General features: G+C 48.1%; 1 protein-coding gene across 1 annotated transcript; it reads right to left on the bottom strand.

Annotated features, from left to right (window-relative positions):
- Window positions 1-1,036: 1,036 nt before the first annotated feature.
- On the bottom strand, window positions 1,037-12,620 carry SHISA5 (shisa family member 5). The gene is made up of 4 exons (XM_072347199.1): window positions 12,556-12,620; window positions 5,593-5,708; window positions 4,353-4,571; window positions 1,037-3,373 (listed from the first exon to the last, which is right to left on the bottom strand). Exons 1-4 carry the CDS (start codon window positions 12,564-12,566, stop codon window positions 3,294-3,296), a joined length of 426 nt encoding a protein of 141 aa, XP_072203300.1. The 5' UTR covers window positions 12,567-12,620; the 3' UTR covers window positions 1,037-3,293.
- Between the last annotated feature and the right edge of the window lie 579 nt (window positions 12,621-13,199).

The raw sequence follows: 13,199 nt of genomic DNA, 5'->3' as shown, positions 1-13,199 counted from the left end.
AGCCATCTACCAGCTCCGTCCCAACCTCTAACCTTAAACCCCATCCCTAATCCTATCCAATGTCATCCAAACCCATCTCAATAAAACTTCATTCCCTTATGCCACTGTCACTTTGGTTCTTCTCTGCCTTTCCCGAGGTGGGCGGCTTTAGGGCCTGGATCCACGGGCTTCCCTTCCCCAGCACCCAACCCAATCCATTCCTCCCTGCAGTCACTAAATAATCTGTGGGAGAAGAAAAATAGCTGAACTAAGCCCTAACCAAAACATCAGAAATAACTGCATTTTATGGTTAGAATTAATGTTTGGGCTCGAAATCACATCTGTCTTCTAGTTTAGGTTCAGATTCTGGTTTTTATGGAGCATGTATTTTGGCTTCTGTCATCAATTAACTAATCGCAATCCTGTTGAGAAAATGTGAAGTAAGAATATACAGATATATATTTACATCCTTCTTAGGAAACTTAGCTAACAGTTCAAGGCCATCACAACTACGAAGTACCAACCAATTCAGCATTACCTGGTGTCTTACTGAAAGCATCCTTGGCCTGCCCAAGGCTGGTATTTTCAACTGAAGGACTTATAATTCGGGATTAATGCTTTCAAAAGCATTTTTTAAATGATTTAGAATACACAGAACCATCAGCTACGCTACTTTCACACAGACCAGAAAGCATCACTCCTCACATGCCAACGTGGGGCAGTTGAAACATGAGGTAGAGCATTCAGCAGAAGTCAACATGCATGAGAGAGGTATCAGACTCTGACCCAAAAACATCTCGTCCACAACAGACTTGTCAAGGATCTTCAATTGGTTACCAGTGTGTTCGGCGTCATGAGTTGACCTCGGGAGCAGTTCTCAGATTACCTTTGAAGACCATCAGAGCATCATCCAGGAGCTCGCGCCTTCCTTCTTGTGTTGTGCCATGTAGCTGTCATTAGATTCCATACCCCGTGACCAAAAAGTGATATTCACAATACAACGTGCTTGATGTCAGACACAATTAAAATGCAGCTCAAGAAATACTCGGACAGGCTAAGAAAGCAAAAGTGACAGAATATATTTCAAACACTGCATTTATTACAAAGGTGCAAAGAGTTTATGCCACTTCTTTTGAAGACGCACGTTTAAACTACAAACAACATACAAAGCTGGTTTACAGTATGTAATAAAGTCAACAACGATCCTCTAGGAAGTTCCGTATGGCAGAGTACTGTACTGTATTTAATTCCACAGAACGTTTCTGAAACAAAGGCACTTACAGAGTTAAAAAAGGATTGGACTCAATGTTTAAAATGGGAATTCCCATTTCAGCGGTGGGTAACTGGTTGGATGTGAACTTTGGTTACTGGGACTGAAGTGTGAGCAGTGCCTGACAGACAATGTACGGGCTGGATTCTCCATCATTTATCTAACTGCTACATAATTGGATTGCACCACGATAATGAAATTTGGTCCTACACCATAGGGCTGACATTGATTATACGTTAAGACCCAATTCAGGCTTCCAGTTCTGAAGCGAGGAAAGCAGGCCATTTTCTCTTCTTACATCCAGTTTTGTGACAGTGACACTACGATTAAATCATTAACACCTGTAGAACTGCTTTCCCTCTTCACTTGAATGTAGTTATCATCAGTGTATGTTCACTGAAGGAAAGGTGTGAGTTTTCAGGCTCCTTAACCCTACCCTTCTCCTCCTCCCGCCTCCCCCCATCCATCCACACACTGACCAATGAGCCGCTGGAATCTCTGCTGTCCTTCTGTATGATCAAACACACCTGGGCAAGTGCTTCTGCAATAAAGGGGTTGCTTCTGCAGTCACTCAGTGCCCTCCTCCACACAAATAACCCAGATCCTCCACGTGAGAATCACTGCCCATTCCGGGGTGTTTTCACAGAGCTCCCAGCAGTGTAAGGAAGCACAGCCTGATTTTTTGGCTTGCAGGGTAGGAAAGAGGAGCACACGGATCCAAGGCGCACCTGCTCTGCAATTGGCTGCACTGCACACTATGAACTCCAGCAGAGGGCTGTAACACAGGGACGTGGCTTATTGTGAACACTGGTGCTAAAAAAACTTCGAACAGGTTTGTCCTGAAATGCCCTGAAGACTTTAAAAATAAAAATCGGAATAACCTAGAAAAGGAGCCAAAAACCACTTAGAGAAAGAAGGCTGCCTTCGACAGCAGCAGTTTCCACCCATCCTATGAGGTAAAACACCACCGTCGGTTATTCAAGTTCAAAGTTTCTCAAACAGAAATCTACCTCGAATGTGATGTCACAGGACGAGGGGCTCGAAGGCCGTACCTGGAGCGTATCCGTGCGAGATGCAGCCACATTATTTCACTCGTTACATCACAGTGAGAGATACCATGGTCTGCATAGAGCTCCACCAAGGAACAACACGCATTTCAATGCAGAAAACAACAGCATCATAGAAAACACCACAGAAACCATGACTCATTATCAAATAAACCAAATAAAACCAAAATGAATCCCCTCACTGTGACCATGCAGAACAACACCGACAGTCATTTCTGCTCAACGTACGGCTAAGGCGCTGTTTTATTTCCTCCAAAGCACTCAACAACCTATGACTATTAAGCAAACCAAGTCTTCGTCCAATATATTTTTAATGAAGAACACCCCCCGGGTTTTCAGCTTTTGATCCGTTTGTTCTAAGGAATGGCAGAAGGTTTGGTTCTATCGTCAATTTCTAGCTATAAACTAAAACAGCCTGAGAAAACACCCAACAAAGGCAGTTTTTAAGCCTTAAAATTGGGAAATAAAACAAGGAAGAGACCAACTACTCAGCACAGAATAATGCAACTTGTCCAAATACAACTGAACACGGCTTGCTACTCTCGCCGCAGGCAGATGTGTTTCAAGAAAGGTTCCCTTTTAAGTGATGGGTGAAATGTATTAGGTTGGAGCTGACCTCACTATAGCAACCTCACAACAAGAACATTTGTCACACAGCTTTTCAGTGTGATTTGGTACTGTGCAAGAGATCACTACAGCTTTGGGTGTTTGACAGCTCACTGAGGACCATTCCTTTCTACCACACATAAAATTATTGCACAAGAAATGTTGTTGTGGTTCTTACTTCTGAGCACCCCTTCTGAACACAATCTCTCTTCGTATTTACTTGAGGTATAAATGAACAACTTCTGCCAGAAGTACTGAAAGCACTTAAAAACAAAGAAGATACGGAGTTAACGTTCACTTTACTTAGACAAAAGATTGCTGTCTTCCAGGATAACATACTGCAGCTGCACGGTGCGCGGTGGCAGAGCCGTTCAGTAGGTGGGCTTCTGAGGATCCATGTAGGCAGGGTTGTATGGGGGCTGGCTGATGGGGTACGGTGCTCCAGCACCAGCTGCAAAAGCAAAGCACAGGAAAAACAGGCTTGTCAAGCTCACAGAATTCTCTGTCTAAATCAACAACTTGTGCAGAAATGCACAAGCAATAGGATAAAGCTGACAGTACGTGGAGAAGTGAAAATAAACCACTGGGCAAAAGAAGAAGAAGCACCTTAGGATTCCTTTAGGGCTACAATTAAGTGTCATCAACTTCACTACAAAACTGTAATTGATTTTAAGAAGCAGCCCACCGCTTCCAGGCTTGTCAAGCATGGCACATATCACACATATCATATATCACAAACGTACCACTCAGACCACATCCTTACTTTCTGGCATTCTGAGCCAAGCTGCTGCGAGGCAGCACTTCTATTAAGTCTGCCAAGTAGCACGAGGTGGTTCAAATAATGCCAGGACACACAGAGGTGCCTATCTGCTGGGGATCTTGTAAGCTGAGTGGGGTTGGCTCTTGTGTGACACAGCAGGTACGCTCCCTCCTGCACGTGACCTAATTAAAGACTGCCCCTTGCCTAATAGGTGAGGAAAATAATGGGAAAAGCTGTCTTTTCAGACCAGCAATGTGGATGGTCATTAAAGTCACTTCCAACTCAAATCCGTCATTCTATGATTCTAGTTTTGGCCTCTGAATAGCTGGGAGCCAATTGCAGAGAACAGCTATTAGCAGCACAAGAATCAGCAACACTAAAGCTCCATGAATGCCATGCTGTGAAGGAAGAAAAGCAGAAGGAAAAACAACCCAGCAGTTCTAATTGCCAGCCGTGCACAAATCATCAGTCTGGATATCATCTCTATAAAAAGAATGATCAATAAAACAAAAATACTTGCAAAAGCCGCCTGCGTATAGGTTAAACCACTCAGAATTAGACTACTATGCACGTGTTAACCAGACTTTGAGTTTAATATGAAATTTCGATTGAATTATTAAAACGTTCTACTCTACGTTACTAAAACATCCCGCTATCAAAACATCCTTACCTGCCATGGTTTCATGGTAGGCTGGGGGTCCTGGTGGCTGCATGGGATACGGGGGAGGATACTGCGCAGGGTAGGACGCAACTGGCATCCCCGGCTGCGGCTGGATGGCCACGGGCTGGTAGCCCTGATACGGAGCTGCAGGGTAGTTGGGTGGCACTCCCTGTGCCTGTGGGTACGGCGTGTGGACCACTGTTGTGGCGGTCGTGGTAGTCACAACAGCTACAAACAACCCAAAGGAAGGCGGTTAGTGCTGGTGCCTCAACAGGGCAGTGATGTAAGAGTACGAACTCCTTTCAGAAATCCATTTCTTACTCTAAGATCTGGGACCATTTCGTTTGCAAAGCTCTACAGCAGCTTTAGAAATTCGCTCCTCAGAATATCCTTCCATTGACCTACATGGTAATAAGAGCTCACACGAAGCAGGAGAGCAGCTGCTTTACCTCCTTGGTTCTCAGCCATGAAGATCAAAGAAATCTCTCCTTGGACTCAGCCAAGCGATCCACCTCTTGGTAGAAGACTGGAAAAACTACTTAGTCTTAGAGATGCTTTCTGTTTTAAAGGATAAAGGTGCTACAGATCTCCCACCATAGGCAAGACATTTCCTGTCATGGTTTGCCACATGAGCTTCCTTTCACATGCAGTCTGTATGCTAACACATCTGTGCCTCTCTGGAACAGTCAAATAAGCGTCAATTTGAGAAGGGCAGACAGCGGGTTATTGGTTCATCTCTCTTACTGCAGCACAGCATTTTCCAATGAACTGCAACAATTTGTTGTCATGACCTTCACCTTAATTCTACAATTACAAATGTTCAAGGCTCCACTTCTTGCACAGGGAACAAGGAAACAATCCTTTTGTTTTACTCAGATTTCAGTCTTCCCATAAACATGTTCTGCTGCTTCTGTGACTGTGTGCAAGCTAATCTCAGCTATACTCTAATTAAATACTCTATTCAATACCTTATTTGAAATACTCTTACTAATGCTTTAAATAAGACCACTTCTCATTAGTGCTTCCCTTCAAAATGCTCATTGTTAAGTTTGATCTCAGAAGATGAATACGGTATTTCAAGCAGCTTAAAGGCTTGCTTTTCATGTTTACCTGCTGCCGCTCTTGTAGCACAGCGGTAAGGAAATATTACTGCATTGCTCTCCCTTTCTATGGCAATATAATCTCACAGAAAAAAATGTTCAAAGCTGTGAAGGGATGAGATAAAGAAATGCAATACAGAGATACTTACGCTGCGGTCTTCGACATGCTTTGTACAGACAGCAGCAGGAGCAAGTGAGGCACAGGATTATAGTAATGACGATCACTGCAAAAACGATCACTCCAATCGCAACAAGAGTTCCAAAACTGCAAGAGAGATGCCAGCAGAAGCAGTCAATCTCACACCAACCCACCACCATCTGCCCAGCCCCCCGCAGACACTGCCCTGACAGCCTCCTTGTTCTGTTTACCACACAGGATGGAAAAAGTAACCGTATAACACATGCAGTGCTCAGCATCAAGCCTACGTTAGTCTTCTTGTTGGTCTTCTTGTTGGTCCTCTTTGGCTACCTAATGTTCTGAAAGACCTCGTTTTAGAAATTCAATGTCCAGGCAAGGATGTCTTTTCTGGGGGCAAATAATGAAATGAAAGGCAAAATATTGGGATCTATGACCTCTGAAGCCTCAATTCATGTGGTCTGTTTGCTATGCCTGAGATAATTGAAGCCTTTCTTCCATGGCAGTTGGAGTCTCCTGCATTTTTATTTCCTATGGAATGTATCAGGCAGCAGTTTTGGAAACAATAGCAGGAAGCTGCTCTTATTGAAGAAAACACTAAAATAACCAGTAGATGTTTCGACATCCATCCTGTTTTTGCTTCTTCATAGACACTTTGGCTACACAGCTCTCTAGTTTTCTTCCCGTTCGGCCTCCTCTTAACACCTTTAAACAAAATGGCATCTCCAGATCCCCCAGCCATTTTTGCTTGGCTACCAACCAGACATTCAGTGTGAGAAGTATTTCTGGTTCCCGATCACACCAGCAGGTTGAATCACTGGCACTAAAAACAGAAAGCAAAAGCAACCCACTCTGCGCCCAGCCAAAATTCACAAGAGCTCACCTCACTTCCCTGGAGCCCCCCAACTCTCTGTGAGCCAACACCAACAGACAGAATAGGTTCAATCTAAAAAGCATGTTTCTCCCCAGCAGAGATCCCACCACCTTTTCTCCCCCTATTCCTACAACAGCTTGAGGAATGCAATCGGAACAAGAGTTTTGTGAGTGACTGGATGTGTATGATCCCAAACGATTTTATGCATGGATTTTGTGATGCGCTGATCACAGTAGGAAGGCTTTCCTAGTGATGCCCCTGCGCTGTGCCCATGATTTGCCCACTGTTACTGCAAGCATTTCCACATCAAACAGGAAGCAGGAACTGATGCAGCCTTCTGAAGGCACTGAAACAGCATTAGAAACACCGCCAAGAAAGAAAACAGATAACTGCAGCACAGCTGCACAACCATGAAGGTGCATACATGCCTTGTCAGCTTTATTTGCACTTCATAGAATCACACAACGGCTCAGGCTGGAAGGGACCTTAGCAGTCAACAAGAGTTTCTTCCTCTGTCTCTTCCCAGCTAAGGAGGAAGAAGCCTTTTTTGGTAGTGAATAATGGCGAGGAAAAAAGATCCCTTTGCCAAGGAAAGAGATGACGAAGAAGACAAACACTTCACTTCTGCAGCCAAAGAACCCTGCTGAACTTCACCAAGGGCTGGGCAACATCTCCACAAATCTGAGAGATGGAGAAAACGAGGTGAAGAGAGACCCACCCATCACACATAAACAAGCACAGCAGGAAACCTGCACAGTTTGGTCCCTCTTTCAGGACCAAATTCAGCTCTGTTACGAGAGAGAGCTAAGAGAACCAGCTGGCAGCCAGCAGATAAGCACAGGTCACTCTGCAGCACAGCCCCCACTGGCTTATTGGTAACAAACTTCTCGCCTGTTTACTCCCTCCAATAAGGAATGTGGTGATAACGAAGCTCGGGGAAACAAACCAACAGCCACATCGTTGCTTTCACTGAGTTCTTAGAAGCACTCGGTGCATTCCTGCCATTTGTCTGCACTTTTGCTCAAACAACACGACGGCTGAGTGCATTCTGCATGCATTTTCAAAGGAAGTGAATGGAAACACTCATTTAGAGCACAGGTGTGCCAGGTTTGCACACATAAACACTGTGATCCGGCCCCACAGACCGTGTGATTACTACAGGCCAAAATTATAAGCTTTCCAAAACAGCCAGGGAACAAAACACAGGCATGAGTTAGTTAGTTCTTCCCAGGGACTTCTAGGGACTGTGCACAATGGGACCGCTGCTGGTGTTTCTGTCACTGACCTTGCAGCAGCAGCAGCAGAACTTCCCTGCTGCCAGGCTGGGCTGCTGTGAGCAAAGCTCTGGAAGGAGCAGAAGGCACCGAGACAGGAAAACAAACCCGTCCGTGTGCTGAACTTGTACACTGCTGCAACAACACCCCCGTCAACACCGCAGCTCTTCATAAATACACTTTTTTCTTGTGTTTCCTATTGCTAGTTTTGGCAGCTCTTCTGACATATCTTAATGGTGCATCTGACTGTCATTATATCTGTCCTTTTTCTGCCAAAGGAGTGCTGCCCGGAGCATCTCCTACCGCACATCTGCTAGCACTATCACGACACAGAGTACGTCATGATTACGGAGCCATGGGACTCCCACGGGTAAAACTACTGGAAAAAAACACAGGAAGGTTTCTGGAGATAGAAGGTGGTACCAAGAGAGGCCAAAACACAGCTCAGATTGAGCACTAGGAGATGGGACGCTTCGCACACTGTACAAAGACTGCTTGCTGTGCGTCACCTCCAGAAAGTCTGTTCCCTTCTCTGCTGAGAAACCGCTGCTTTGCTTATTTGCTTTCAACTCATGAACTCTTCCGAAGGGCCTCTGGAAGTATTAAGAAAACAAAACACTCACACTAAGTGACCACTCGCCCGCCTTGTCCATACATACATGGAAAGGAGCAAACAAAGGGCTGCAGCTGAAAGACACCTCCTGGGTGGTTCACCAAACAAAAAACCCAACCCAAACAACAGCACGACTACACCTTACCCCATGGATCCTGCAAACAGACGTCACGGCGCAGGAATGGAGGCAGCCACAGCCCACGAGCAGAACGCTCTGCTGGTGTCCCACTCTGAAGGCAGGTTTTCAGACTCCTGCATGATATACCACCGTCTCTGCATAAACCACACGCTTACAAACAGCTTGAGCTCATTCGCTGCCATTTCCTGCTTCTCTCTCCTCACATAATAAAAGCTAACTTTGGCCAAGAATTTAACTGAAGACAAAAGAAAAGCCTGCCAGTAGTTTTATCGCCGCAGCACAAACTGAGACTTTCCATAGGATCCATAGAAATTAAACACAAAGAGAGGACTGCCTTGTCCTATCACCTCGCTTTGTATTGCTCCCCTTTCACTCCTCTTCTTTTGCATTTGAAAAGCTCTAAGTCATGTATGTCCTCAGAACACCCTGCAGCCCCATCTTACCTTTACGGTACGCTGATAATCACATATGAGTTTACATAAAGGGAGAGGGATGACGAGTGCCTGATTCACCCCTCTAGGTACTGAATGAGACCTGAGTGACAGCTTAAAAAGGGACCACCAAACCCAGGGTCCAAAAGGCACTGCTCACAGGTAACTCTCAAGGCAGCCCCTTTCATATAGGAGACCTCAACCATAAACACGAACCAGAAGGAAACGTGAAATGCTCTGAATGCATTTAAGGCCTTAGGAAATATTCAAGGTTCAACTCCAGGAAAGTTTTTAAACCTTCTCAGCCACTCGAATCCCCCAAATTGCCACATTTTTAAGCCCTGTTGTAAAGGAAGTCACTGTAACGTGAGCTGCTGCCATGGATGCAATTTTTGCCCAGGTCTACTGGCTGGAGAGCCATGGGAACGGTGCTCCAGCAGGGCCAGCGCTGCTGCAGGCAAACCCATGGACCTGCAGCACCAAAGCTGCCCATAAGCTGTATGAAACCCCTGCTCCTGCAGGCCATAACTACACTGCAGCTTGATGCAGGACTTGCCAAACACCCTGAACCTGCCATCGCAGGAAGTTCAGAGCAGGTTACACCCACAAGCTTTGCTAACCACAGAACACAGCTCCAGTGGGGAATGGACGCGTGAATCGTGTCATCCCAATTACAGAAGCTGGAAGCACATTGTTGGGATGGGAGCAAAGTCTACAGCAGGTACATTAATGAGTCCATACCACAAGGAACTGACACGCTTCCTCAGCCTTCCTCTCATCTAGAGCTGCAGAAGCCCTGTCTGAGGGTTACTCCAGCTGTGTTTTGCTCTGACAGACTCTTGGTGAGATAAGCTCATGTCTGAATGCAAGCCATATGGAAAGGGCTCTGCAGGGAGGAGAAAACAGCGCAGCTCAGCGTTGCTGTATTTCTTACCATGCCTATAGAGGATGCATATGGTTAAAAACATCTAAATTGAGAGACAGCAAATTAGCGTAATTGCATCTTCCACAGTTAGAACTGCTGAGCTTTTGGGATGTTTGGCAGGCTGTTATTTCAAACAAGGGTGGGCAGAAGGACGTGGATTTTCTCAGTTCCATTGGAGAACCAAGTGGCAAGGCAGCACGCAGACCAGGAACAAACACAGCCCCAGCCCATGAGAATATCCTCATGTCCTGTCCCTGCTGGCTGAGGCTTCCCAAGAAGGCTGCTGCTCCCTTTTCTAACCACAGAAGGATGCACAGCCTTTCCTCAGGCACTGCTGTATCCATTCCACCACCAGCTGTAATTTCAAGGCAGAAATTCATTTGGAAGCAGAATCCAATTCACTGCACACAGCGGTAATCTTGTTTGTCTTTCGGTTTAGAATGACTGCTTATCAGCTGCGCCAACAGCAATGTTTGCCTCTGTGACTCCACAGAGATGTTCTGAAACACCCCGCCTCGTTACCTACCCAAACACTGGGTGATTAGTGGGACACTGCATGTGTGTCATCTCATTTCCTTTCCCAGTAAAGCTCGCTGCTGGAGAACTGGCGTACCAAGGCCAAGCAACCACATTAACCATGCACACGGCAACTGTGGTTACAGTGAACCAGCCCTTTGCTCCTGCACGAGTTCACCAAGCAGAGGCACCAAGCACAGCAGAACGAGAGGGGAAAATGAATGCAGTCAACCTCTCTGCTCAATATTTGTATTGGAAAGCAGCGCTGCAGGGGAAGCTCAGTCTGTGCTAATCCAGCTGACAAGGAATTGAAAGTGAAACACCTTCATGTGTTCCTCAGCAGCTGGAGCTGTACGGATGGCATCTGGTCATTCTGGGTGGCTGGAAGAAGTGGCAGATTTAACAGATGTAAGGACTGCACTGTGACCTAACAGCTTCAGGTCACCTTTAAGATTAGCACTACAAGAGACCTCAGCCATACACACAAACCAGAAGGAAACCAGAAGGAAATCATTGCAACTACCAACAACAGAAAGCATTTGAATCTCAGGTAACACTGACTTGTATATACAAAATATATCTTGCTTCTAAGTGCAGGCCTGGGGGAAGCTTCCAAGCACTTCAAAGGATGTCATTACGGCACTGCCAAGGAATGCCATTTATTGCCTCAATAAACAGCCACAAGGTGACTGCAGGGATGTTACATGCTTGTGTTTGGGGCTGCACGGGGCTGCTCAAAGCGTCGTGCCCTGCTGCCTCAGCAGTACCTGGAGCTCAGTATTAAATACTGAAGGAAGTTACCACCAAAGAACAGCAGTGAAAAGAAACCTACTGACAACGGATGCTTTGCTGGAGCTACTCAAAGACCTCCAAATAAACACTGAGAAAAGAGCAAGAGCACGAAGAATGAGAACTCCCAGCTGGACAAGGTGCGGGAAGGCTGCAGTGGCTCCCACACGGCCCTCCGCTCACACACTGCCGTGCCATCACTGCCGCAGGTCCTCCCAGCCGCAAGGAGACAGCGCACCTGGCTCAGCCGTGACCATGCGGCCGTGCCAAACCCTCCCGGAGCTCTGACAAAGCCCGGATCTGTGAGCGACAGCCAGAGCGGTAACCTGAGCAGGGACAGAGCGGTGCAAAAATGAGGAACCGCGTGCTTTCTGAGCCTTAATGCGGTATCGTTTGGAAACGATCCTCCCCCCTCCCCCCGCTTTTTTAGAGCAGAGTCCAAGCTGCTATTTGCACAGGATGCCCAAGGAAGCCGTTTCCTGTCATCTCCCCTCCTGCGTAAACCGCTGGAGGAGTGAGCCGTGCCCATCCTGCTGGGGGCACGACCAGGCGTCTCGGCTGACATCAGCCCAGTCACTGGGAAGAAACTTGTGTTCAAGAGAGCCGGGCACGGAGCTGCAGGGCGGAGCGCGGCTCACCGGCAGGAACCAGAGACGACTCCGGAGGGACACAGCTCACGGCTTATGGAAGGAAACAAATACACCGCGCGGTGTGAAACAGACGGGAAAGCGTCCAGTGACCGCGGGAAGGGCACAGGATGTGCTCCAGGGCTCCAGTGCCGATGTGGAAACCCCTCGCTGAAGGAACGCAACGCCATGAGTCACACGGGATGCGGCTTCCCCCCGCAGCCACCCCCGGGTGCTTCTCCTAAAGCGGCATTTCTGCCAACGCCGAACTGCTCTTATTTTTAACGAAAGCGGAGGAACCGAGTTGGGAGGTTAAGCCCGGCCCTATTGCACAGCTGCAGCGTAACCGAAGGAAAGCAGCAGCTCGAGCGTGTCCCCGCCGGCCCATTCTCTCCAGGCGAGCCATCGACGGCTCGTTAATCCCACGAAAGCAGCTCGGCTCCGCTCCCCGCGTTTTGTCATTCACAAACGCGGATCTTCCTAACAATTCCCCAGGAGCGCCGCGGGCTGCTCAGGTTTGCTCGGTGAGCTTCCTGCTTCCCAACACCACGCGAAAACACAGACCTCGCAGAACCCTCCCATCTCTCCTTCCTCCAACGCACCCAACGCCGCTTCCCGCAGGCCCGAAGATGGGAAGCCCATTCGCTTTCTTTTTCTCTCCGACCCCCCCTCCCCAAACCTCCCCCATTTCAGCTACACCCCACCGCGGCACGCAGCCCGAGAGCGCAGAGCAGCACCCGCACAGCCCCGCGCCCCGTCCTTCCCATCGCCCCGCAGAGCCCCACTCACCCCATGCTCATCGCCGCCGCCCGCTCGCCCCACGCCGGCCGCGTCACGCCGGCCGCCCGCCCGCCCCTCGCAGGGCGGGACCGTCTTGGCAGCCAGCGCAGCTGCTTCGCCTCGCAGGCAGCGTTGGGGGGGAGGTAGAAGGGGGAGGGGGGTGTTGTGGTGTAATACTTGCTGCCGAAGGTTAATGAAAGGGAAAGCTGAACGTTGTTTGGAGCGCTTGGGATAGATGATGGCAGCCCAACCATCAGGCACCTGAGAGACGTCTTGGCCACGGTCTGGGGAAGGTGACGCCAAGCTCCAGGAGAGCTGCCCAGTCTTGACAAGATGTTTGAAATGCAAAATGGCACAGTGCACCGGGAGTGTTAGTGGAACACACTGGATCCTGAAAGAGACCGACAGGCTACAACTCTAGGCAGTTGGACCGAGTAAGTAAAGGGTGGCCATCCCATTCAGGAGCAGTGGTAGCACTGGTAATGCTCGCACAGGAGGCACAACACCTGACAACAGCACTGAGTGGTTCACACACTTAATGGGCTGCGTCACTCCCTGCCTGGCAGCATCCCCAGAGCAGCAGCAGCCCTCAGACCTGCGGCACTGCCCAAATGCAGGAAATCCCAGGTCCTGGCCCACCCCACAGCTGGCAG

This window comes from Excalfactoria chinensis, chromosome 12 (genome assembly GCF_039878825.1).
Source record: "Excalfactoria chinensis isolate bCotChi1 chromosome 12, bCotChi1.hap2, whole genome shotgun sequence".
NCBI lineage: Eukaryota > Metazoa > Chordata > Aves > Galliformes > Phasianidae > Excalfactoria > Excalfactoria chinensis.
This window is presented reverse-complemented; position numbering and strand designations above follow the sequence as displayed.